The sequence below is a fragment of the Notechis scutatus genome, chromosome 4 (assembly GCF_049901735.1).
Source record: "Notechis scutatus isolate UNSWTSFEM ecotype Mainland chromosome 4, rNotScu1.2, whole genome shotgun sequence".
Classification (NCBI taxonomy): Eukaryota; Metazoa; Chordata; class Lepidosauria; order Squamata; family Elapidae; genus Notechis; species Notechis scutatus.
Window position 1 is genome coordinate 6,551,041 of NC_142012.1, and position 24,589 is coordinate 6,575,629.

The window sequence follows — 24,589 nt, forward strand, 5'->3', positions numbered from 1 at the left end:
CATCCTGTGCATGCATAGAGCTGCCAGAAGGAAGGAACAATTAAGAACTCAAAAGGGGAGGGGGCTTTTGCAGGAAACAACTCATTCATTCATTTGTTCCAGCCTCATGAAGATTTGTCTGTGTAACCCAGCCCTTCCCTGTCACCACTGCGTGTGTGGAAATATTTACCGGGCAGTTTTCCAGGATAGATAAGGTCTGAGCTAATTAGTATACCTTTGCAAGACTGTTTGCCAAACCGTTGGATGAATGTGAATGCACTAAATTCACTTTCATTTAATAAGAGGTTTTTCCGGGACTTAGAGTTGGCTTAGTGCTTTTTGGGGAAGTTTAGGACAGAACACTTGGACCAATGACCAGTCCTTAGCAAACCATCACAATAGACAGGAAGACGATGGAGAGAGATTGGTTACCTTCCATAGGAATTCCACTGATGTCCCAAGAGACAGACTCTGTAGCTATCTGCCTACGAAGCCAGGAAGTTGCATTCAAAGCCAAATCCTTGGCCAGGGATATTGCAAAGAGACCCTTCTTCTCTAATTCATGGCTTCCCCTTGCATTACAGGGCAAAGTTCAGCTTTGGGTGGACCTGTTTCCAAAATCCCTCGGGCCACCAGGGCCACCATTCAACGTGACCCCACGAAGAGCAAAGAGGTAATGGCCTCCCCTCTCAAGGTTTTTCATGCATGTAGCTTTCCCCATAAACCAGTGTGTTTCTCAACCTCAGCCCCTTGAAAATGAGTGGACTTCAACTCCCAGAATTCTGGCTGGCTGGGGAAAGCTGGGAGTTGAAGTCCACCAATCTTCAAGGGGCCACGGTTGAGAGACACTGCCATTGACCTTAAGAACGTTAAGCCTGGAGGACTTCAACTCCCAGAATTCCCCAGCCAGAAAAGCTAGCTGGGGAATTCTGGGAGTTGAAGTCCTCCAGGCTTAAAGTTGCCAAGGTTGGAGATCCCTGCCATGGACAATCGGATGAATGTGACTGGTTTCATCTTGCTGAAAATCTTCTTCCTAACTCTAGTTAGCCCTCAAGATGGACAGTGAAAGAAGACCCCGAAGCTTCTCTACCATCACTTGGCCTTTAGAGAAAGGTTGTTTTTGAACACGGAGCCTGGATTTAACCACCACGACCAATAAGTTCATTCCCAACCCCTCTATAGTAGTGATCTCCAGGATTGCAACCACGAAGGATTGCAACCAACATGGCCTCCTTGCCATGGACTGTTCAGTTGCCAAGTTGTTAACATAGTGCATGTCCATGGCCAGTATAGTACAAGAAGAACCTCAACATGGTCACCTAGATACTCAGGACAAGCTGGCTCTCAATTGTTGTTGTTATCTGGGAAGTCATGTCTGACCCATTGCGACCCCATGGACAACGTTCCTACAGGCCTTCCTGTCCTCCACCATCTCAATGGGACACAGCAAAAGAAAGAACATGGCTACTCTGAGAAGAAGCACAGCTACCTTTAATTCAAAGGAAGACCACGGGTGACATGATAGCAGTGTTCCAATATTTGAGGGGCTGCTACAGAAGAGCGGGGAGTGTCAACCTGTTCTTCAAAGCACCTGAAGGCAGGACAGGAAGCAACAGATGGAAACTAATAAAAGAGAGAAACCACCTAGAATTCAGGAAAAACTTCCTAACCGTGAGAACAATTAACTAATGGAACAGCTTGCCTTCAGAAGTTGTTCAGAAGAAGTTCTGAAGTTGCCTTCAGAAGCTCCCTCACTGGAGGTTTGAAAGAAGAGCTTGGACAGCCAACTGTCTAATTATGCTATAAGGTCTTCTGCTTGGCCAGAGAGTTGGACTAGAAGACCTCCAAGGTCCCTTCCAACTCTGTTATCCTGCATTCTGTAGGCCAACCGATTCAGGAGAGCAGGTTCATCCCTGGAGGGCTACCGAAGCTACTGAAATGGCTTGTGAATTCTGTTTCTGGGAGGTGGAACTAGGTAGAGATGGCATTTCCCGCTTGGGATGTTCCAACAATCTGGTGGCTTCCTTCTGGGAGGAAGAGGAGAACAGGAAATGCCATGGACTGCCCTGATCTTTAGTTACAAAGCCGATCCAAAGAACAGCCAGGAAGTGGCGGTTCCATTGTTGGTTGTAGTGAAAGACCCTCCTATATTTCTATACTTGACTTATCTGCTCTTCTTCTCTTTGACAAGAGACTCTTGAACCCCATCTGGGCTGTTTCTTCCAGGTTCTACTTGCGTTGCATTGTCTGGAATGCCCAAGACGTCATCCTGGATGACCTCAGCATCACCGGCCAGAAAATGAGCGACATCTACGTGAAAGGGTAGGTAGCAGGGCTGGGCTGCTGAGGGGTTCGCGGGGGTTCGGGAGAGCCCCTTAGCTAAGATTCTGTGCAGTTTGGAGAAACCCCAAATCCCACCCCTGGCTGGCCCCACCCACCCTTCCCCTCCCAGGAGTCCCCACGTGGCCCATTTTGGATGCAGGCAAGGGCAGGGCGTGCGTGGAGGCTCAAGGAGGGAGAACAAACGGGCCTCCCGGAAGTTCGAGAAGGCCAGAAATGGGCCCGTTTCCAGCTTCCAGAGAACCTCCGGAGCCCAGGGAGGCCATTTTGGCCCTCCTGAAGGTTTGAGAAAAACCTCCAGAGCTTGTAGAGGGCAAAAAACAGTGGTGGGATTCAAACATTTTTACTGCCTGGTTCTGTGGGCATAGCTATGTGGACATGGCTTGGTGGGCGTGGCTTGGTGGGCATGGCATGGCTTGGTGGGCATGGTTTGGTGGGCATGGTGTGGCTTGGTGGGCGTGGCTTGGTGGGCGTGGCTTGGTGGTGTGGCAAGGGAAGGATATACTGCAAAATCCCCCTTCCCTCCCCACCCCACTAACCTGTTTTCCAGCTCCGTTCTCCTATGCAGGGCAACCAAAGAAGAGCCAGCCGATCAGCTGGGACTCAATGGGAGGCAGAGAAGAGATGGGGGTTGGCGGGGCCAGTCAGAGGTGGCATTGGCCAGTTCTCCGAACTACTCAAAATTTCCGCTCCCGGTTCTCCAGAACTGGTCAGAACCTGCTGAATCCCACCTCTGGCCAAAATCCACCCCCCTGTTTTGGTGCAGGAGGCTGACTAGGCCACACCCACCCAGCAACCGGGCCGAGAACCCATTGCTAAAATTTTTGAAGCCGACCCCTGGTAGATAGCCCAAAGCTTCATGACAAGGGTACCTTTCTTCTTCTTGTCCGTGGAGATCCTGAATTGTCCATGTTGCAGTTATCCCCAAAGGTGTTTCCCAAAAAGCAACTGGACTTTCCATGAAAACACTCTCTCATCCAAGAAGTTCTGAAGTTCTCACCCGAGGACTGAAGAAGCTTCTTGGATGAGGAGGGGAAAGCACTTTTGGGGGATCCATCTTTGACAAAGTGGCTCACGTTCTCCTGATTTTGGTGGCTGATGGGCCTGGTCTTCTTTTCTCTTCCTTCTCTCTTCTTTCTTCTTCCTTCTTCTTCTTTTTCTTCTTTTCTTCTTCTTCTTCTTCTTCTTCTTCTTCTTCTTCTCTTCTTCTTCTTCTTCTTCTTCTTCTTCTTCCTTCCTCCTCCTCTTTCTTCTCCTCCTCCTTCCTCCTCTCCTCCTCCTTCTTCTTCTCCTCTTCTTCTCTTCTTCTTCTTCTTCTTCTTCTTCTTCTTCTTCTTCTTCTCTTTTTCTTCTCTTCTTCCGTGGCTTGCAGGTGGCTGGTTGGTTATGAGGAGAACAAGCAGAAGACGGATGTGCATTACAGGTCCCTGGGAGGTGAAGGCAACTTCAACTGGAGGTTCATCTTCCCCTTTGATTATCTCCCTGCTGAGCAGGTCTGCTCCGTGGCGAAGAAGGTGAGCATCTGGAAAGGCCGAGGTGGCCCTTGTTGGGAGGCTCAAAAGCAGCTGTGACAGATGGGTCTGGGGGAGTGTTTTGACCCAAACCCTTTTCCAATAAAACGAGCACGAATCAAAGGGAACAGAAACCTTTTAGTGATTCTTACGAATCCCCGGTTAAAAGGCTGCTGCAAACTAATTAACTTTGATAAGCATGAGCCTCGCCAAAACTGTGCGAGGCTGCCAAGAATAACAGATAAGAAATAGTTTACAACACAAGAGTCTTCAAATACCAACTGTAATGTCCACAAGGCTGAGTTTCAAAACGTCTTTGCTTCCTGCAAAGAACGTCCGATTCACGGCTGACTTTTATCTTCTTGAAGGAGGGGCCATTACCTTGCAGCCTTACTCTCGAGTCGCCCGTGCTGCTGCAGCTGCTCTTTCCTGCGAGCAGCCCTGCGCGCACGCGCACTTGGTACAGGCTCCTCAGGAACCTCCTCATCGCGGCTGCCAGCCCCCACCATCTCTGAAGGCAGCAGTCCACTCCCGAATGGTCCTGGCCCCTCGTCTTAGTCCTCACTCTCTTCAGCCGTCCTCACCTGCTGCCAGCTAACCACAACAGGAAGTCAAGTGGTTGGAGTTTGTGACAAGTTCCCAAGCAGTTATCTGTGTGCAACTTGTTCTTTTTCCAATTTTATTTGGGCTCCGGTCTTTGGATTGGAATGTTAATTTGTGAGGATCGCAAGGAAGAAATTAGGGTCCTCATGCATTGTTTTCTACATGATAGAAGATAATATTTGTAGCTTAGGGTTGAACGGTGGGGTCTTTGGTACTCTCTGAGCTTGGCTGTTTTCTTGCAGACATTTCATGACCCAAGCAGGTAACACCATCAGTGCTAGAAGAGGGTAGGATTTGCTCCCTGTTTATATACTACTAGTGTGGATAGAAGAGAATCTTTGTATCTTAGGGTTGAACTGTGACAACCTTGATGCTCTCTGAGTTTGGTGGTTTTCCTGCAGACATTTCATGACCCAACTAGATAACATTATCAGTGCTAGAAGAAAGTGGGGTTTGCAAAGAGGAGGAGGAGGAAGAGGAGGAGGACGATGATGACAACTGTGGAGTCCTTGGTGCTGTCTTAGCTTGGTGGTTTTCCTGCAGACATTTCATGACCCAACTAGGGAACATCATCAGTACTAGAAGGGAGTAGGGTTTGCAAAGAGGAGGAGGAAGAGGAGGAGGAGGAGGAGGAGGAAAAAGAGGAGGATGAGGATGACGACAACAACTGTGGAGTCCTTGGTGCTCACTGAGCCGGGTGGTTTTCCTGCAGACATTTCATGACCCAATGAGATAACATCATCAGGGAGTGAGGAAGGGAGTGAGGTTTGATCTCTCTACAGAGAGTTCGCACTGCAACACAGAGGTGTCTAATCTAGAAATAAGGAGAAATCTCATGGCAGTGAGAACAACAAATCAGCGGAACACCTTTTCCCCAGAAGTTGTGGGTGCTCCAACTCTGGAGGTTTTCAAGAAGAAATTGGACAGCCATTTGTCCAGAATGGCATAAGTCTCCCGCCATGGGTGGGGGGGTTGGACTAGAAGACCTCCAAGGTCCCTCCCAACTCTGTTATTCTGTACTCTGTTACGTAATGGTGAACATCACTGCGGCCTTGCTTGCAATGACTTCTTCTCTATGTTCACACGCAGGAACATTTCTGGAGCTTGGACAAGACCGAAAATAAAGTCGCACCCCAGCTGGTCCTTCAAATCTGGGACAATGACAAATTCTCCTTTGATGATTACCTGGGTGAGTGGTAAAACCAGGGAGGCCAATTCTAGATTTTTCCCATTCTATCCTATAAATACCTTGCTGCTTGATTGGCCTCTGCGTTCTTCTCTCCTGCTTTAATGTGGTTGCATATTTGAGGTTATCTCGGGGAACTGGTGTTGTGGTTCACCGGCAGCCTGTGCAGACGGCAGCGGAATCGGACAGTGGGAAAGAAAGGGGACCAGTCAGGGAGTTTGGGGAGGACTCGGATGAGGGTCCTGCATCCGATGCAGAGATGGGGCCAGGACCATCTGGGAGTGGGGTGCTGACTCTGGAGCCTCTGGAGTCTGGCAGCAGCGAGGCCGAGGAACAAGGGGAGCCTGTTCCCAGTGTGCATGTGCGCAGAGCTGCCAGAAGGCAAGAGCAGCTAAGACAAAAGGGGCGACTCGGAAATAAGGCTGGGAGGTGATTGCCCCTCCCATAAGGGATAAAGGACAGGCAAAGGTAGAAAAACCTTTGCAGGAAGCAAAGTCATTCATTCTGTTCGGATTAATCCTTGAAGCTCTGTGTGGTCTTTGTACTTCGGTTGGGTTTTTTATAATTCATTTGGCACTTTAGTTGTTGGCAGCAATTCAAAAGAGAGAAAGGTGGGTGCTTATCTCGAGGGACTGTTTGGGACTCCTTACCGGCTGGGAATGAAAATAATTCCCAGCGTTGCAATAAAACTGGCACCGGGGAATTCATGCGCAGCTCTCAAGTCGTAGAAGAGAAGGAAAACTTGATGTGGTTGCGGGACGGTATTGGAATCCCCCCACATCTACAGAAGCTAGTGCACCTTGGGAAAAGGGAAGAGTGGGACAAATGGGGCCTGGGACAAAAGGGCCAAGCCTGAGGGTGACCCACGGCACGCCACGGGCTTGGCACAGGTCAACAGTCTTTTTGAGGGGCCCTGAAAGGCCGCAAGGAGGCAGCCGGCAGCCCTGGGTCTTTGATGGCGTGCAAAAATTGAATTCTGGGCATCCAAGTTGCTTTCAGGAAATGCCCAGCCTCCCCCAGCTAAACCTAAATAGGTAGCCTTCCAGGAAAAGTTTGGCTTCTTTCTTTTCTTTTCTTTTCTTTTTTCTTTTCTTTCTTCTTCCTCCCTTGCTCCTTCACTCCCTTGCTTGCTTGCTTCCCCTCCCTTTGCCTTTTGCCTTTCCTTTCTTTCTTTCTTTCTTTCTTTCTTTCTTTCTTTCTTTCTTTCTTTCTTTCTTTCTTTCTTTCTTTCTTTCTTTCTTTCTTTCTTTCTTCTTCTTCCTCTTTTCTTTCTTCTTCCTCTTTCCTTGCTTCCCTCCTCTTTCTTTCTTTCTTTCTTTCTTCCTTTCTTTCTTTCTTTCTTTCTTTCTTTCTTTCTTTCTTTCTTTCTTTCTTTCTTTCTTTCTTTCTTTCTTTCTTTCTTTCTTTCTTTCTTTCTTTCTTTCTTTCTTTCTTTCTTTCTTTCTTTTATTTCTTTCTTTCTTTTTCTTTCTTCTTCCTCCCTCCCTCCCTTCCTTTTTATACAGCCTGCTTTACTTCTTCTTTCCTTCTTTCCTTCCTTCCTTCCTTCCCCTCCCTCCTCCTGAAGTCTTCCTTCACCTTCCTCCTTCCTCCTTCCTTCCTTCTTTCCTCCTCCTCACCTTCTCTTCTCTCTTTCTCCTCCTCCTCCTCTTCCTCTTCCCTCCTACCTTCCTTCCTTCCTCCCCCTCCCTCTGCAAGAGACCTGGCTATTCCGCCCCTTTTCTTCGCCGTTTTCACTCCCTTTTTTTTTTCCGGACGTACCAGGCTCCATCCAGTTGGACCTCAACTGCATGCCAAAGCCCAGCAAGACCGCCGAAAAATGCCACTTGGACCTCCTGGCGAGCCGGGAGAGAGACGTCTCGCTGTTTGAGCAGAAGACAGTCAAGGGTTGGTGGCCTTGCCTGACCGAGCAGGAAGGCACGAAAGCCCTGGCGGTAAGTCTTCTCACCCTGCTTGTCCTGGGAGGGAAAGCATGGCATAGGATGTGATGATGACCCAGGATGTGGCACAAAAGCAACACAGTCAAATAAGTAAGAAAAGCCCCTTTAATGCCTCCAACTTTGCCCCCAGTGTCCAGTTACAAAAACCTCCCCCAAGAACAGTACGGCAGATCCCAGACAATCAGACAATCACGCATGCCGGAAGTTCACCATCACGGATCTAGAGGGTGCCAAACTTCTTAATCAGTGGTGGTGGGATTCAAAAATGTTTTTTACTACCAGTTCTGTGGGCGTGGCCTGGTGGGCGTGGCAGGGGAAGGATACTGCAAAATCCCCCTTCCCTCCCCATCCCACTAACCTGCTTTCCAGCTCCCTTCTCCTGTGCAGGGCAACCAAAGGAGACCCAGCCGATCAGCTGGGACTCAATGGGAGGCAGAGAAGAGACGGGGTTGGTGGGGCCACTCAGAGGTGGGATTGGCCGGTTTTCCGAATGACTCAATATTTCCCTAATATTCCCCTAATCATCTTTGTTGCGCTTCTCGGCACGCGTTTCCAGAGTCTCAAGATCTTTTTCTTTTTTTAAATATTGCGGTGACCAAAAACTGGATGCAGTATTCCAGAGGTGGAATTTTATCAAGGCATTATCAAGTGGTTTTTTGTATGTGATCTTGAGTCTGTCCCTCTATCGAAAGGGCTAGGATGTTGTTTGCCTAGGATGCTACGTAACATTCTGAAGAAGTGGAGGATAGAAGTCGGGGTCCATCAGTCCAGAGCAGCAACACCCCAGTGGTGGGATTACTACCGGTTCTGTGGGCGTGGCTTGGTGGGTGTGGCTTGGTGGGCATGGAAGGGAAGGATACCGCAAAATCCCCATTCCTCCCACTCCCGGGAAGGACATGCAAAATCCCCTCCCTCCCTACCCCACTAACCTGCTTTCCAGCTCAGTTCTCCCGTGCAGGGCAACCAAAGAAGAACCAGCCGATCAGCTGGGACTCAGTGGGAGGCAGAGAAGAGATGGGGTTGGCAGGGCCAGTCAGAGGTGTAGGATTGGCCGATTCTCTGAACTACTCCAAATTTCCGGTTCTCCAGAACCAGTCAGAACCGGCTGAATCCCACCTCTGGTCTGAATGTTCAGTGAAGCAGTGGACTTACACCCCAGTTGTGGCTTGTTGCCTGCTTAATGAATGGGACAGAGACAGGGAGGGTTGAAAAAGTAAGAATGGCAGGCACGGCTGTGTGATTGGAGAGCTGCCCTTTTTCCAGGTCCCACGTGCTGCAGGAAAGGGGGAAAAAAAACACCATGTCAACATCAAAGAAGTCTCAAGTCTGCCCCAATTATGGGTTAGGGAATCAAAGGAAAGCAACATCAGAAGCTCAATTTTCAGTTCCAAGAGGTTTCTGGGCCATGCTTGGCTTGTGGTCGACTGACAGCAGACGTGAGGTCTAGAATGGGATGACTTCGAAGGAATATCTAGACTTTAGAGGCCAGTGGCAGGCCGCGCTCCCCAAATTCTGCTCCCATTTGCAAGAATTGCAAAAAGGCCCTGAGATTTTTCTAGGCAACCTCCTTCCTCTCCCCACCTTCGTTCTGGAGAAGCTTTGAAGGCTCCAGAAAGCAGGTTCAGGAATGATGTCTATGGGGATATCTGAGAAGATGCTCGCAGGGTCACGTATAGTATGTTGTCCAAAGGTTCTGTACCATGGTGGGATTCAAATCTTTTACTATTGGTTCTCTGGGCGTGGCTTGGTGGGCATGGTGTGGCTTGGTGGGCGTGGCAGGGGAAGGATACTGCAAAATCCCATTCCCTCCCCACTCCCTAACCTGCTTTCCAGCTCCGTTCTCCTGTGCAGGGCAACCAAAGGAGACCCAGCTGATCAGCTGGGACTCAATGGGAGGCAGAGAATAGATGGGGTTGGCAAGGCCAGTCAGAGGTGGGATTGGCCGGTTCTCTGAACTACTCCAAATTTCCGCTACTGGTTCTCCAGGACTGGTCAGAACCGGCTGAATTACCACCTCTGTTGGAAATTTCCATGATTCAAACTCAGGGTCTCGGGAGTTGCTTCACTGGGCTTCTTTTGGGCTTCTGAGACCTCCTTAGAAAGGAGAATCTTTGGAACTCGGTGTTGGATGGTGGGCTTCTCGGTAGTTTCTGAACTGGGTGGTTTTCTTGCAGACGTTTCATGACCCAGCTTGGGAGCATCATCCGTTCTAGAAGAGAGTGGGATTTGTGGGAAGGAGGGGGAGAAGGAGGAGGATTTGTGGGGTCTTTGGTGCTCTCTGAGCTTGGTGTTTTTCTTGCAGACGTTTCCTGACCCAACTAGGTTACATCATCAGTGCTAGGAGGAAGTAGGCAGGAGAGGAGGAGGAGGAGGAGGAGGAGGAGGAGGAGGAGGACTGTGGGGTTCAGTCAGAGGTGGCATTTGCTGGTTCTCCGAACCACTCAAAATAACTGCCGGAACCCCGACACTGAGAGGATAAAGGAGAGAAATGCACAGGGGCGGATGGAAGGGCTGATCCTGTGCTTTTCTTTCTCCTCTTAGCTGATCGTGGGAGCTTTTTTTTTACTACCAGTTCGGCTGAACCGGGCTGAACCGGTAGCATTTCACCACTACTCCGGGTCTTCAAATGTGGCCTCACTCACCTCTTCCTTTCACTCCCTTTTGCAGGGCAAGTTGGAGATGACGCTGGAGATCATCAATGAACAAGAGCATGAAGAACGGCCAGCTGGGCTGGGCCGGGATGAACCCAATATGAACCCCAAGCTAGAAGACCCAAAGTAAGAGCCGCCAAGAGAAGTGCAAGGGTTGGTTTGGTTTGATTTCTCTTCCTCTTTGGAGTCCGCTGCAGAGAATGAGAAGAATTTTTAAGGGAAATCTGTGAAGTAACTATGGGTTCCAATACTGCTGCCTCTCACATATAGCCATGCTTGGGGAAGAGGGGGAAATTGAAAAAGAAAAGAATGCATGTCAATAATATCACAGGGTCTCACACTTACAAATATCACAAGGTCTCCAACCTTGGCCACTTTAAGACTGTGGACTTCAACTCCCAGAATTCCCCAGAAAACAAAGCTGGCTAGGGAATTCTGGGAGCTGAAGTCCACCAGTCTTAAAGTCGCAGACTGGGGGATTCTGGGAGCTGAAGTCCACAAATCTTAAATTTGCCAAGATTGAAGAGCCCTAGTCTAAGGCCAACTTTTTGGACCTCAGGGACCACCAAACTCATAATTTTAGATCCCAGGGACCACTAACCGGTTCTGTGGATGTGGCCTAATGTGTGGGTGTGGCTTGATGATCATGTGACTGGCTGGGCATGGCTTGTATGTAAATATTATCAATATTTACGTAAATATTGAATTTTTTATTAAAAAAGAGCAACTTTTACCCAAAATCAGGCAAAGCAGGCAGATTGAGTTGCTCACAGAATCACAGATTCATTCAGAGATCTATCTATCTGCCATTGGCTAGCTCAGTCTGTCACATAAAATTTGCTTGCAAGCAAACTCATAAAATTTGCTAGCAAGCAAACTCACAAAATTAACTCACAACACACCATGCATGTAGATATTGGAATTTTTTATTTTAAAAAAGAGCAACTTTTACCCCAAATCAGGCAGAGCAGGCAGGCAGATTGAGTTGCTCACAGAATCATTGAGTGATCTATCTATCTGTCATCGGCTAGCTCAGTCTCTCAAATTTGCTTGCCGTGAGTCTGCACTGAATTTACTTGCAAGCAAAACTTCAGTCCTAAGGGAGGTTCGGCTATGCTGAGCCAAAGATCTAAAGACTAGCTAGAAAGCAAGAAATCCAACCATTTTCTGCTTCCTAGCTAATCTAAATCTCCCGGCACAGCAGAACAGATGATGGTCGGAAAAAGGAAAAATAGCAGTTTAGCAGGCAAGTTTACCGGGTAAGGAGTGAGTGGGTGGGGAGGGATCCCGCGGGCCATGTGGGCGGTGCAGCCTTGTGTTTCTGTGCAGCCTGTATTAATTGCTTTGTGAGGGTGCTCTGGGGGTGAGATTTCTCTGTGGCCCAACAAAATTTTCTCACGGGCCGCAGTCCACCGGTTGGCAACCACTGGTCCAAGGTGTTCTTGACTTTCCTTTCCAGAGAAATCAGAGACAAGGTGTAGGAAGGCCTCCCCGCTGTGTATAAAAGCCAGGCTTGGCACCCTGGCCATAACTGGTCCATCCTGGGCCCATGATGGGGTTGCGGGTCCTATGCCGGGTGATCTTAACTTCCTCCCCCCACTGAGATGCTCTTGGTTGCAGGCGCCCGGAGACCTCCTTCCTGTGGTTCACCTCGCCCTACAAGACCTTGAAGTACATCTTGTGGAGAAGGTTCAAGTGGGTCTTTCTCATCTTCCTCATTGTCTTCGTTCTGTTGCTTTTCCTGGGGATCTTCATCTACGCCTTCCCGGTAAGATCGCGGGGCTTTCGAACTTCATCCCTTCTTCTCTCTTCCTTCCATTTCTTCCTCCCTTTTCTCTCCTCTGGACTCTTTCTTTCATCTTCTTCTCAAACCTGTCTTCTCCTGGGGCTTTGGGACTGGAGTCTTAGTGGACAACCAGCTACATATGAGCCAGCCATGTACAGTGGCAACCAAGATTGCCAATGCAATCTTAAGTTGCATTAACAGAGGGATACAATCCAGATCAAGGGAGGTACTAATACCATTCTGTGAAGCCTTAGTAAGGCCACACCTAGAGTCCTGCATCCAGTTTTGGTCATCACACACTAAAAAAGATGTTGAGGCTCTAGAAAAAGTACAGAGAAGAGCAACCAGGATGATTAGGGGACTGGAGAGTAAAACATATGAAGAATGGTTACAGGAACTGGGCCTGGCTAGTCTAGGGAAGAGAAGGACCAGGGGAGACAGGAGAGCATCTTCCAATATTTGAGGGGCTGCCACAGAGAAGAGAAAGGGGGTCAAGCTATTTCCCAAGGCACCCGAAGGCCAGACTAAGGAATAATGGATGGAAACTGAACAAGGAGAGATTCAACCTGGAAATAAGGAGGAATTTTCTGACAGTGAGAACAATTAACCACTGGAACAGAAATTGCCTTTGGAAGTTGTGGGAGCTTTATCCCTGGAAGCTTTTAAGATGATATTGGACTGCCATTTGTCAGAAATGGTGTAGGGTCTCCTGCTTGGGCAGAGGGGGTTGGACTAGATGACCTACAAGGTCCTTTCCAACTCTGTTAATCTAAATCTAAATCTAATCTGAAACCCCAACGGAAGCCTCTTAAAATCCTGCTTGCACAATGTAGCACACTCTGGTGGCAAAGGTTTTCGTTCTGTCCAAGAAGTTGGACAGAAAATATTTTCAAAAAATATACATATATTTAATTGATTTATGTAAATCAGAAGAGATTGCTGCTCAGGGCCTTTTCTTGGGTGAGAGTAGATGACCTTCAAAGTATCCCTTCGACAGCTTTGTGGCTCTTATCCAATGTTATGGAACCATTTCTTGGTCCCCGCTCCCCATATTTTTAAGCAGAGGCGCCCAGCCAGGGTCGTCCTTGCTCAGGGTAGGGGGTCAACTCTTCAGAGCCCCTCAAAGGATGGAGGGGCTCGGCGTTGTGGTTGGGACGGAGCAGGAGAGCCATGGAAACCCCATGTATGAAAAGTTTGGGCAGCCCGACTCGCCGTTCCTGGAACGCAAGCGAGGCATGTCCTGGAATTTCTCTCCTTTGGAAGAAGTCTTTCATTCCCTCCCCGCAAATTCTGAGGTTGCTGACTTGAATGTCTCACCCTGAATCTGGGTCTTTGCGCTGTTCTGTTCCACATTACTCTTTGGCAACCCCACGAGTGGGGAGGGGAGGGGCAGGGCAGGGGGAGGGAGGGAGGGAGGGAGGGGTGTGGTGGAGAAGGGGAGCCCCAGAACGCAGCAGTGAGACGGCTTTGTGGATTCGTCTCACAAATGATTCTGTTCCAGGATCTGTGGGGTTGCCCCAAAGAAGAGGGGGGGTAGGTGGGGTCAACTTATTCTCCAAGGCACCTGAAAGCAGGAGAAGAAACGATGGATGGAAATTAATCCAAGAGAGAAGCAACTTAGAACTAAGGAGAAATTTCCTGACAGTGAGAACAATTAATCAGAGGAACAACTTTGCCTCCAGAAGTTGTGAATGCTCCAACACTGGAAGTGTTTAAGAAGAGGCTGCATAACCATTTGTCTCCTGCTTGATCAGGGGGCTGGACTAGAAGTCCTCCAAGGGCCCTTCCAGTTCTGCTGTTCTGTCATTCTGATTGCAGGTGGGAAACAGAAGCATTAGAGCAGGGGTCCCCAACCACCGGTCCATGGACCGGTACCGTCCGTGAAACAAGTCCTACCGGGCTGCTGGTTTGCTGGGCGCCGCCATCTTGTTTTGATGAAAAAGTGCTTCCGGTGAGCTTTTCCGGTAGAAAGCTCACCGGAAGCACTTTTCATCAAAACAAGATGGCGGCGCCAGCGCTTCTACCCGGAAAAGCTCACCGGAGCGCTGGCGCCGCCATCTTGTTTTGATGAAAAGTGCTTCCGGTGAGCTCACCGGAAGCACTTTTTCATCAAAACAAGATGGCGGTGCCCAGCTGATGCCGGTACCGGGCCGCAGCATAAAAAAGGTTGGGGATCACTGCATTAGAGAATAATTTCTAAGACGTTAATCGGTCCACCATTGGGGTAGGGCAGGGGGAGTTAGGGGAGGGGGCTGAAGCAGGACATTTCCACTAGGCTGGGAGTCAGCAACCCGTGGCTTTGTAAAGCCTTTGTAAGACCACACCTAGAGTACTGCATCCAGTTTTGGTCACCACACTATAAAAAAGATGTTGAGAATCTAGAAAAAGTGCAGAGAAGAGCAACCAGGATGATGAGGGGACTGGAGGCTAAAACATACAATAAATGGTCACAGGAACCGGGTATGGCTAGTCTAGGGAAGAGAAGGACCAGGGGAGACAGGATAGCAGTCTTCCAATATTTGAGGGGCTGCCACAGAGAGGAGGAAGGGAATCAAGCTATTTTCTAAAGCACCCAAAGGCCACACAAGGAATAATGGATGGAAACTGAACAAGGAGAGATTCAACCTGGAAACAAGGAGAAACTTTCTGACAGTGAGAACAATCAACCCATGGAACAGAAGTTGCCCTTGGAAGTTGTGGGAACTTAATCCCTGGAGGCTTTCAAGAAGAGATTGGACTGCCATCTGTCAAAACTGATATAGAGTCTCTTGCTTGGGCAGAGGGGGTTGGACTAGATGACCTACAAGATCCCTTCCAACTCTGTTAATCTACCTAAGATGATCAAAGATCTGGAGATACGATGAACGGCTGCAGGAACTGGGCCTGGCTAGTCTAGTGAAGGGAAGGACCAGGGGAGACAGGATAGCAGTCTTCCAGTATTTGTGGGGCTGCCCCAGAGAGGAGGAAGGGGTTCGAGCTATTTTCCAAGGCACCTGAAGGCCAGACAAGGAATAATGGATGGAAACTGAACCAGGAGAGATTCAACCTGGAAATAAGGAGGAAATTTTCTGACAGTGAGAACCATCATCCGATGGAACAGAAGTTGCCTTCGGAAGTTGTGGGAGCTTCATCACTTGAGACCTTCAAGAAGAGACCGGACTTCCATTTGTTAGAAATGGTGTAGGGACTCCTGCTTAGGCAGGGGGTTGGACTAGATGACCTACAAGTTCCCTTCCCACTCTGATGAGCTCTTATCTGTTACCTGAGTCCAAAGACCCTCGGTGCTCTCTGAGCTGGGTTGTTTCCTTGCAGGCCTTTCATGACCCAACTAGATAACAGCATCAGCGCTAGAAGGAGTGGGGAAGGGTATCACCGTGACCCGGGGACACTGCAATACGAGCCGGTCGCTAAGCATCCGGATTCTGATCAAGTGACCCTAGGGATGCTTCTCATGGTCGTAAGTGGGGGGAAACGGTTGTAAGGTCAACCGGTTTCAGTGCCACTCTTGTGTCTCTAAATGAACGGCCGTATGTCGAGGACTAGGCTGGAGTTTCCAGCCAGACGGGAAGAACTGCTCACCTGCAGACCAACCCTAAAAACCAGAGCTACAATATTCTGGCGGGCTTCCCGTGAAAGTCCAAACGATGGGAAATTAATTAGAAGGCTCCAGCAGAGAAAAGAGCTAATGGAGCAGAAGGACAAACCTTCCCTTAGGCTTCTTGACCGGGGAGGGGAGAGGGAGGGGCATTCCTCCCCCTCCCCTTCCCCCAGACTGCAAGACAACTTTGGATGCCTGCAGAAATGGCTCAAACCCCCACCCCCACCCCCTACGTCTCCTGCTCCTTGGCTGCTGCTGGCTGCTGATCTCTTTCCAGGGCTGGTTCTTCCTTTCTTTCTTTCTTTCTTTCTTTCTTTCTTTCTTTCTTTCTTTCTTTCTTTCTTTCTTTCTTTCTTTCTTCCTTCCTTCCTTCCTTCCTTCCTTCCTTCCTTCCTTCCTTCCTTCCTTCCTCCTTTCTCTTCCTCCTCCTTTTCTTTCTTTCTCTCCCACCCACCCTCCCTTCCTCCCTCCTCCTTTCTTTCTTTCTTTCTTTCTTTCTTTCTTTCTTTCTTTCTTTCTTTCTTTCTTTCTTTTCTTTCTTTCTTTCTTTCTTTCTTTCTTTCTTTCTTTCTTTCTTTCTTTCTTTCTTTCTTTCTTTCTTTCTTTCTTCCTTCCTTCCTTCCTTCCTTCCTTCCTTCCTTCCTTCCTCCCTTTCTCTTCCTCCTCCTTTTCTTTCTTTCTCTCCCATCCTCCCTTCCTCCCTCCTCTTCTTTCTTTCTTTCTTTCTTTCTTTCTTTCTTTCTTTCTTTCTTTCTTTCTTTCTTTCTTCTTTCTTCCTTCCTTCCTTCCTTCCTTCCTTCCTACTTTCCTTCCTTCCTTCCTTCCTCCCTTTCTCTTGCTCCTCCTTTCTTTCTTTCTCTCCCATCCTCCCTTCCTCCCTCCTCCTTTCTTTCTTTCTTTCTTTCTTTCTTTCTTTCTTTCTTTCTTTTTTTTCTTTCTTCCTTCCTTCCTTCCTTCCTTCCTTCCTTCCTTCCTTCCTTCCTTCCTTCCTTCCCTCCCTCTTCTTCCTCCTTTTCTTTCTTTCTCTCCCACCCTCCCTTCCTCCTTCCTTCCTTCCTTCCTTCCTTCCTTCCTTCCTTCCTTCCTTCCTTTCCTTCCTTCCTCTTCCTTCCTTCCTTCCTTCCTTCCTTCCTTCCTTCCTTCCTTCCTTCCTTCCCTTCCTTCCTTCCTTCCTTCCTTCCTTCCTCTTCCTCACTTCCTTTTTCATTTCCTCCCTCTCTCCCTCTCCCTTCCCTCCCTCCCTCCCTTTTTCTTTTTCTGGCATTGGCCTCCCTAATTCAATCCAGTGGGTTGTGAAGGGAACCCCCTGCCTGCCTGGTGTGCGCGCGCGCGTGTGTGTGTGTGTGTGTGTGTGTGTGTGTGTGTGTCTGAATCAAAGCCGGGTTTCAGGAGAGCTTTTTCCAGCGCTGTCAACCTGCCCGTAAACTGGCTCCCTCCGGAGAAAGGGAAGCAAGGCTGTCTTTAGATGTCTGCAGCCGGCTCCTGCCGGGGAGGCAGCCTGCGGCAAAGCGGGGAAGGGGGAGGATTTGGCTGTTCCTTCTCCACAGCCCCCCCTGACCCCGACTGGGAATGCAAGGCTGCTTCCAACCCGCCAATAAATCTGTGTTAACAGCAGAATAACAGAATAACAGAGTCAGAAGGGACCTTGGAGGTCTTCTAGTCCAAAGTCCTTATATAATTCTAGACAAATGGCTGTCCAACCTCTTCTTAGAAACCTCCAGGGAGCTCCTCTCCCTGAGTAATTTCCATCCCTTGATTCTTGTCCTGTTCTCTGGTGCTTTGTAGAATAATTAGACAACCCCCCACCCCCCGCTTTGCAGGAGAGGTTGCAAGCAAAAGGGACACCTGTCATTGGCTCACTCATTTCTCTTGAGATGGGTGCCCTGGGCGATTATCTGGGGTGAGATTAATTCTATTGGCCCCAAAGAAAAGCATGTGAGATCACGGAATAGAATAGAATTCTTTATTGGCCAAGTGTGGTTGGACACACAAGGAATTTGTCTTGGTGCAAATGCTCTCAGTGCACATAAAAGAAAAGATACATTCATCAAGAGTCAAGAATCATCAGGTACAACACTTAATGGTAGTCATAGGGTACAATAAGCAATCAAATCATACTAGGAAACAGTGAATAGAATAGAATAGAATAGAATAGAATAGAATAGAATAGAATAGAATAGAATAGAATAGAATAGAATAGAATAGAATTCTTTTTATTGACCAAGTGTGGTTGGACACACAAGGAATTTGTCTTGGTGCAAATGCTCTCAGTGTACATAAAAGAAAAGATACATTCATCAGGAGTCGAGAATCATAAGGTGCAACATTTAATGATAGTCATAGGGTACAATAAGCAATCAATTCATACTAGGAAACAGTCAATGGAATGGAATGGAATAGAATAGAATAGAATAGAATAGAATAGAATAGAATAGAATAGAATAGAATAGAATAGAATAGAATAGAATAGAATAGAATTCTTTATTGGCCAAGTGTGATTGGACACACAAGGAATTTGTCTTGGTGCAAATGCTCCCAGTGTACATAAAAGAAAATATACATTTTTCCAGAGTCAAGAATCATCAGGTACGACACTTAATGATAGTCATAGGGTACAATAAGCAATCAAATCATACTAGGAAACAGTCAAGAGAAATCGTAAGGATACAAGCGACAAAGTTACAGTCATACAGTCACAAGTGGGAGGGGATGGGTGATAAGGAGTGATGAGAAGATTTAACAGTAATAGTAGTGCAGACTTTGTAAATAGTTGGACAGTGTTGAGGGAATTATTAGTTTAGCAGAGTGATGCTCTATAGCTCCTTTTGAGGGTAGGAGTTGAAACAGTTTATGTCCAGGATGTGAGGGGTCTGTAGATATTTTCACAGCCCTCTTTTGGACTCGTGCAGGATACACGAGTCAAAACATGAGATCTGGCACCTGTGGCTTCACTCCCTACCTGTCCAGGATGGGGAAAGTCTTCCCCAGAGGTGACAGGAAGTTGGGACAAAGTGAGTATCAACACATCCTTGACAGAGAAACAGAGGCTGCCACCCTGACAGTTCAGGGTGTCCTCCTCTGAGGTGAGAGTCGGGGGCTCGTTTGCCGCCATGCTCCTCCTACCTAAAGGGGCTGTTGCAGTTAGCGATGGTCGGGGGAAAGATGGCTTCTTCTGGGATGCTCCAGAGCTTTACACTCTCTCCATCTTTGTTTAACCTCTGTAACTGTGAGGCTTACCGGGGGGTAAGGGATCAGATCAGGTATATGTAGACAGAATCAAGATCCTATAAAGTGTTCGTACCACTTTGTAAGGCCTTGGTACAGCCACACCAGGAATCCTGCATCCAGTTTTGGTCGCCATGATGTAAACAAAGATGTTGAGACTCTTGGAAAGGATGCAGAGAAGAGCAACAAGGATGATCAGGGGGCTGGAGGCTAAAACATACGAAGTATTGTTGCAGGAATTGGGTCTATGTCTAGTTTAAGTATGTAAGTAAATAAGGAAGGAAGGAAGGAAGGAAGGAAGGAAGGAAGAGAGAAGGAAGGAAGGAAGGAAAGGAAGGAAGGAGGAAGAAGGGAAGGAAGGAAGGAAGGAAGGAAGGAAGGAAGGAAGGAAGGAAGGAGAAGGGAGGGAGGAAGGAAAGGAAGAAGGGAGGAGGTAGAAGGGAGAGAGAAAGAAAGGAAGGAGAAGGAAGAGAGGAGGAGGAAGGAAGGAAGGAAGGAAGGGAGGAAGGAAGGAAGGAAGGAAAGAAGGAAGGAAGGAAGGAAGGAAGGAAGGAAGGAAGGAGAGGAAGGAAGGAAGGAAGGAAGGAAGAAGGAGAGGAGGAGGTGGAAGGGAGGGAAGGAGAGAGAAGAAAGGAACGAAGGAGAAGGAAGGATGGAAGGAAGGAAGGAGAAGGGAGGGGAGGAAGGGAAGGGAAGGAAGGGTGGAAGGGAGAGAAGAAAGGAAGGAAGGAGGAGGAAGGAGGAGGGAGGAAGGGAAGGAAGGAAGTGAAGAAAGGAGGAGGTGAACGGAGGGAAGGGAAGGAGAAGGAAAGAAGGAGAAGGGAGGGAGGAAGGAAGGGAAGGGAGGAGGTGGAAGGGAGAGAAGAAAGGAAGGAAGGAGAAGGAAAGAGGGAAGGAAGGAGGGAAAGGAGGAAGCGTCCTATTTAAAACTATTTTAAAAATTGGCAAGGAAGCCATTTTGCCTATCCTGGCAAAACTACTTCTTACGTTTATGGCCCAGAAGAGCCACCGATCTCCATTTATGGTGGCGTTGGCCCTTTCTAGAAGAAGCTTGGTCCCACCACCGGTCCCTGCTCTGATCGGCACCTCTTGGCCTTGACTCCCCTGTGGTTCTTCTGTCCTCTCTGCAGAACTACGCCGCCATGAAGCTGGTGAAGCCCTTCAGCTGAACCCACCCCATCCCTGGAGCCGGGCCAGAGGCCAAGGAGAGCTGCGAAGATGGCAGGAGACCTCCCCATCCCACAACGGCGTGGAAGGAAGGAGCACTGACGTTGCCTTGTAGAAACCGCGTGACGGAGATGAAACCCCCAGATCTGAAAACCTGCCCCCTCCCCAGTTTTGTCCCAAATGCTGCTCCGGTGACCTGGCTGGAGCGACGTTTCCCGCCCCCCAAGCTGCACAGCCATGGTCTCATCTTCTGAAGAGGAAGCCCTTCCTGGAGACGCTTGAAGGTGGTGGGCTACGATGACCCTCAAGACCCCAGCAACCTGGAAATCCCTCTGGAGAAAGGAGAAGGGTGTGTGGCACAGAGAGGGTGAGGGCACCCAGCAAGGGGCCAAGAGGGCATCCGTGTAACTGCACCACCGAAGCCTACATCACAGGCTTGTTGTGATGCCTTGGACCCTTGCTTGGGTTGCTGGAGCAGAATTCCCTCCCAGAAGTTTGGACTACAATTCCCATCATTCCTCCCCCTCCCTGGGAGGAAACGGGGATGAGATTCAGCACCGCGGTAAGGTGGAGTGTCACTCTTTCTAAGGGACCTTCCTTGCCATGCTTAGCACAGGAAACCCTCCTTAGGGCCCCTTTCGTACACCACAGTTGGTAAATGCAGACAGACAGATACACACACACAACACACACACACCAGTGTTGGGTGCACAGTTCTGTCTGGCAGAGGAGCTTCGGGCGTTTTTGTGCAGGTGCAAATGACGCGCACGTAAAATGGGAGGTGGTGTTTTTTGCACCCGTCCGCGGTGCCTTCGTTCCTAAGGCATCGTCCTTGGTGCTCCACGGATGTCACAAGGGCCACCAGCCCTTAAAAGACGGCTGGGCAGTTCCCCAACTTTCATGCCCCCCCCGTGGGCAATCCTCGTCTTACAACAGTTTGCTCAGTGATCGTTCCAAGTTATAACGGCACCGGAAAAAGTGACTTACAACCATTTTTTTTCCCCCACCCTTATGATGGTTGCGACATCCCGGTAGTCCACGTGATTTACATTCGGATGCTTGGCCACTGGCCCATAGTTATGATGGCCGCAGATCCCTTTTCTTGCGACCTTATGATGAGCGAAGTCAACAAGGAAGTCAGACTCAAGAGGTGGCATTCAGTTGGTTTGGACCAGTTCTAGAGAACTGGTAGTGGAAATTTTGAGGAGTTTGGAGAACCAGCAAATGCCACCTCTGGCTGGCCCCGCCAACCCCATCTGTTGTATGCCTCCCATTGAGTCCCAGCTGATTGGCTGGGTCTTCTTTAGTTGCCCTGCACAGGAGAACGGAGCTGGAAAGCAGGTTAGTGGGGTGGGGAGGGAATGGAGATTTTGCAGTACAGCACTAGCAATAGCGCTTAGACTTATATACCACTTTACAGGGCTTTAAAGCCCTCTCAAAGCGGTTTACAGAGTCAGCCTCTTGCCCCAACAATCTGGCTCCTCATTTTACCCACCTCAAAAGGATGGAAGGTTGAGTCAACCCCGAGCCTGGTGGGATTCGACCTGCCAAATTGCAGTAGGAGTAGCTTGCAGTACTGCACTCTAACCACTGCCATGCCCACCAAGCCACGCCCATAAACCACGCCCACCAAGCCACACCACACCCACCAAGCCACACCCACAGAACCGGTAGTAAAATATTTGAATCCCACCACTGAATGGTACCCTATCAAGGACTTTCCTGCAGCAACAGCTGATAAGGCCGAGAGACAATGCTGGTCTTCTCTTTCCATCCTCCCTGATGTCCAGCCACCCTCCGGACCAGAATGGATTCTGGATCAGGATCCCGAAAGATCAGAGATCCACACACCCCCCACCAGCATTTTCCTCGCAGGGTTTGCTCTGGGGCTGCCCTGTACAGCTCCTGTACGGCTTCCAGGTGTGGCTAATGGGAATGTAGATTTTGCAGTATCCTTCCCCTGCCACACCCACTAAGCCACGCCCACAGAACCAGTAGTAAAAAAAAAAATTTTTTTTGAATCCCACCATTGGTCAGACTCGCTTAACAACGGTGTTACTCCGCTGCAGGGATTTGCTTAACGGCTGGGGCAAGAAAAGTCGTGAAAGAGGGGAAAAGCTCCCTTAACTTGGCAACATTAAATTTTGGGCTCCGTTGTAAGTTGAGGACTACCGTACTTCAAAAGCAAGAAGCAATAGAGATTTGAGGGTTTCCAGAAACGTCCTTCCAAATGTCTAAGGAGAGGGTTAAATTCTTGGGAAGGTCACGGCAGGCTGTTCATAACTGGGGATCATCCCCCCCAATATTGTAACGAAAACCTCTTCCTGGTTCTTTATACATTCTCCTGCGCCACCATCGTTGCTGCAAAACAGGACAACTGGCTGCAGCCAATTCGCCACCATCCATGCTCTCCGCCGCCAATTCACCACGGTCCTCCCCTTGCCGCAGCCAATTTAATTTAACAATTCAATTGAACACAAAGCCGTTTTAATCGTTGCCATTCACCTTTCGTTCTGTCCCTACTTTTTCATCCTTTCTTTGGATGATTCGGTCCCCACTGTTTCTTGGCTCTTAGAGTAACTCTTGTCCCGGGGTGAGTTGGCCACAGCAAGTTGGGCCCCTAACCTGAGACAGAACCCAGAATCCGGCTCTTCAATCCACTTCTAAACTGTTCTGGAATCCAGGAGGGGGGATGGCACGTTTTCCTTCTCACCTGTCTCTGTCCTTCGAAGCAATATTTGCACTACAGTTACTCACCAAATGCTATTAAATCTGGATGCTGGCGATGTGTGGTTTTCCAGAGCCTGAATTGGGTGGGTGGGTAGGTGAAAGGGGGGCTGGATGTGCAGACATACTCCATGCACCAGATTACTCCACTTATGAGAACAGCCAGCCAAGACCTGAGTTGGTTGAATTGGTACCCATATAGACTGGGTGAAACCAGGCTCAATAGCTCGATGTGAGAGGGATTTTGGAGTCTTAGTGGACAACCAGCTAAATATGAGCCAGCAGTGTGCAGCGGCAGCAGCCAAAAAAGCCAATGCAATCCTAAGTTGCATTAACAGAGGGATACAATCAAGATCAAGGGAGGTACTAATACACTCTATAAAGCCTTAGTAAGACCGCACCTAGAGCACTGCATCTAATTTTGGTCACCACACTATAAAAAAGATGTTGAGACTAGAAAAAGTGCAGAGAAGAGCAACCAGGATGATGAGGAGACTGGAGGATAAAACATATGAAGAACGGTTACAGGAACTGGGCTTGGCTAGTCTAGTAAAGAGAAGGACCAGGGGAGACAGGATAGCAGTCTTCCAATATTTGAGGGGCTGCCACAGAGAGGTGGGGGTGTTCAAGCTATTTTCCAAAGCACCCGAAGGCCAGACAAAGAATAATGGATGGAAGCTGAACAGGGAGAGATTCAACCTGGAAATAAGGAGAAACTTTCTGACAGTGAGAACAATCAACCGATGGAACAGAAGTTGCCTTTGGAAGTTGTGGGAGCTTCATCACTGGAGGCTTTCAAGAAGAGACTGGACTGCCATTTGTCAGAAATGGTGTAGGGTCTCTTGCTTGGGCCAGGGGTTGGACTAGATGATCTATAAGGTCCCTTCCAACACTATCTGTTGTTATATGTTATTATCTGTCTCCTTGGCATGGAAGTGTCCGGAATGGGCACCCATGGGTGGCCCATCAAGCTTTGCATCACCCTCCCTGGTTTTTCCCCTCCCTCCAGGCCCAAAAAACTCACCCCTGGGCCCGAGAAGCTTCCACCAAACACATGGAAATATACAGACATGTTCATGCAAGCACTCTTAAAACGGAAGAAACAGAGTTCCAGGGTGCAAGGCAATTATTCCAATAACTGAAACCCCAGGCCAAAATAAAAAAAAAATGGAGTGCATTCTCATCTGCCATAAAAATTTCAGCTCCATCCACTCTCAAAGAACCAGAGCAATAGTCCAATAAAAAAAATAGGCTTTTAAAATTGAAATTATTTTTTTAAATGAAGACGAATGGAAAGAAGGGATCTGTTTAGAAGTTTATAGAGCAGAGAAAGCAGGTAGGTGTCTCGTTTCCAAATTAGGTGTTTTAAAATTCTAGATGGAGTTTGAGAGCCAGTTTTGGTGTTGTGGTTAAGGCCCCGGGCTACGAACCAGGAGACCATGAATTTTAGTTCTACCTTAGGCCCATCTTGCCAGGTGACCTTGGGCCAGACACACCCTCTGCCTTAGGAGGAAGGCAATGGCAACCCACTTTTGAGAAACTTTCTCCACCCATTACCCCCAAAAAAAAAAAAAAAATCTGCAGGGATTTGTTCTGGCAGTCTCTGAAAATTGGTCAGAAGGAAATAATAATAATCCAGATATAAAGCATGACAACCTTTTTCTGCAAAGAAAGAGGAGAGAGAAAAAGAACAGAAAGGAAGGAAGAGAGAAAGAAAGAAAAATAGAGAAAATAAGGGAGGGAGAGAAAGTAAGCAAAAGAGAAAGGAAGAGGGAGAGAAAAGAAGAGAAAAAAGAGAAAGGAAGAGGGAAAGAGAGGGAGAGGAAGAAAAAAGAGAAAGAAAAAAGAAAGAAAAAGAGAGAGAAAGAGGTTTGTT

The 24,589-nt window shown here is 48.4% G+C and overlaps 1 protein-coding gene across 1 annotated transcript in view; it reads left to right on the forward strand.

Annotated features, from left to right (window-relative positions):
* Positions 1-22,146, forward strand: part of DYSF (dysferlin) — a 178,004-nt gene extending 155,858 nt beyond the window's left edge. The window contains 8 exon segments of the mRNA XM_087965743.1: positions 564-652; positions 2,206-2,301; positions 3,692-3,833; positions 5,523-5,622; positions 7,384-7,553; positions 10,227-10,336; positions 11,831-11,978; positions 19,950-22,146. Coding sequence (XP_087821869.1) covers positions 564-652; positions 2,206-2,301; positions 3,692-3,833; positions 5,523-5,622; positions 7,384-7,553; positions 10,227-10,336; positions 11,831-11,978; positions 19,950-19,988 — 894 coding nt within the window. The 3' untranslated portion in view covers positions 19,989-22,146.
* Positions 22,147-24,589: the final 2,443 nt, after the last annotated feature.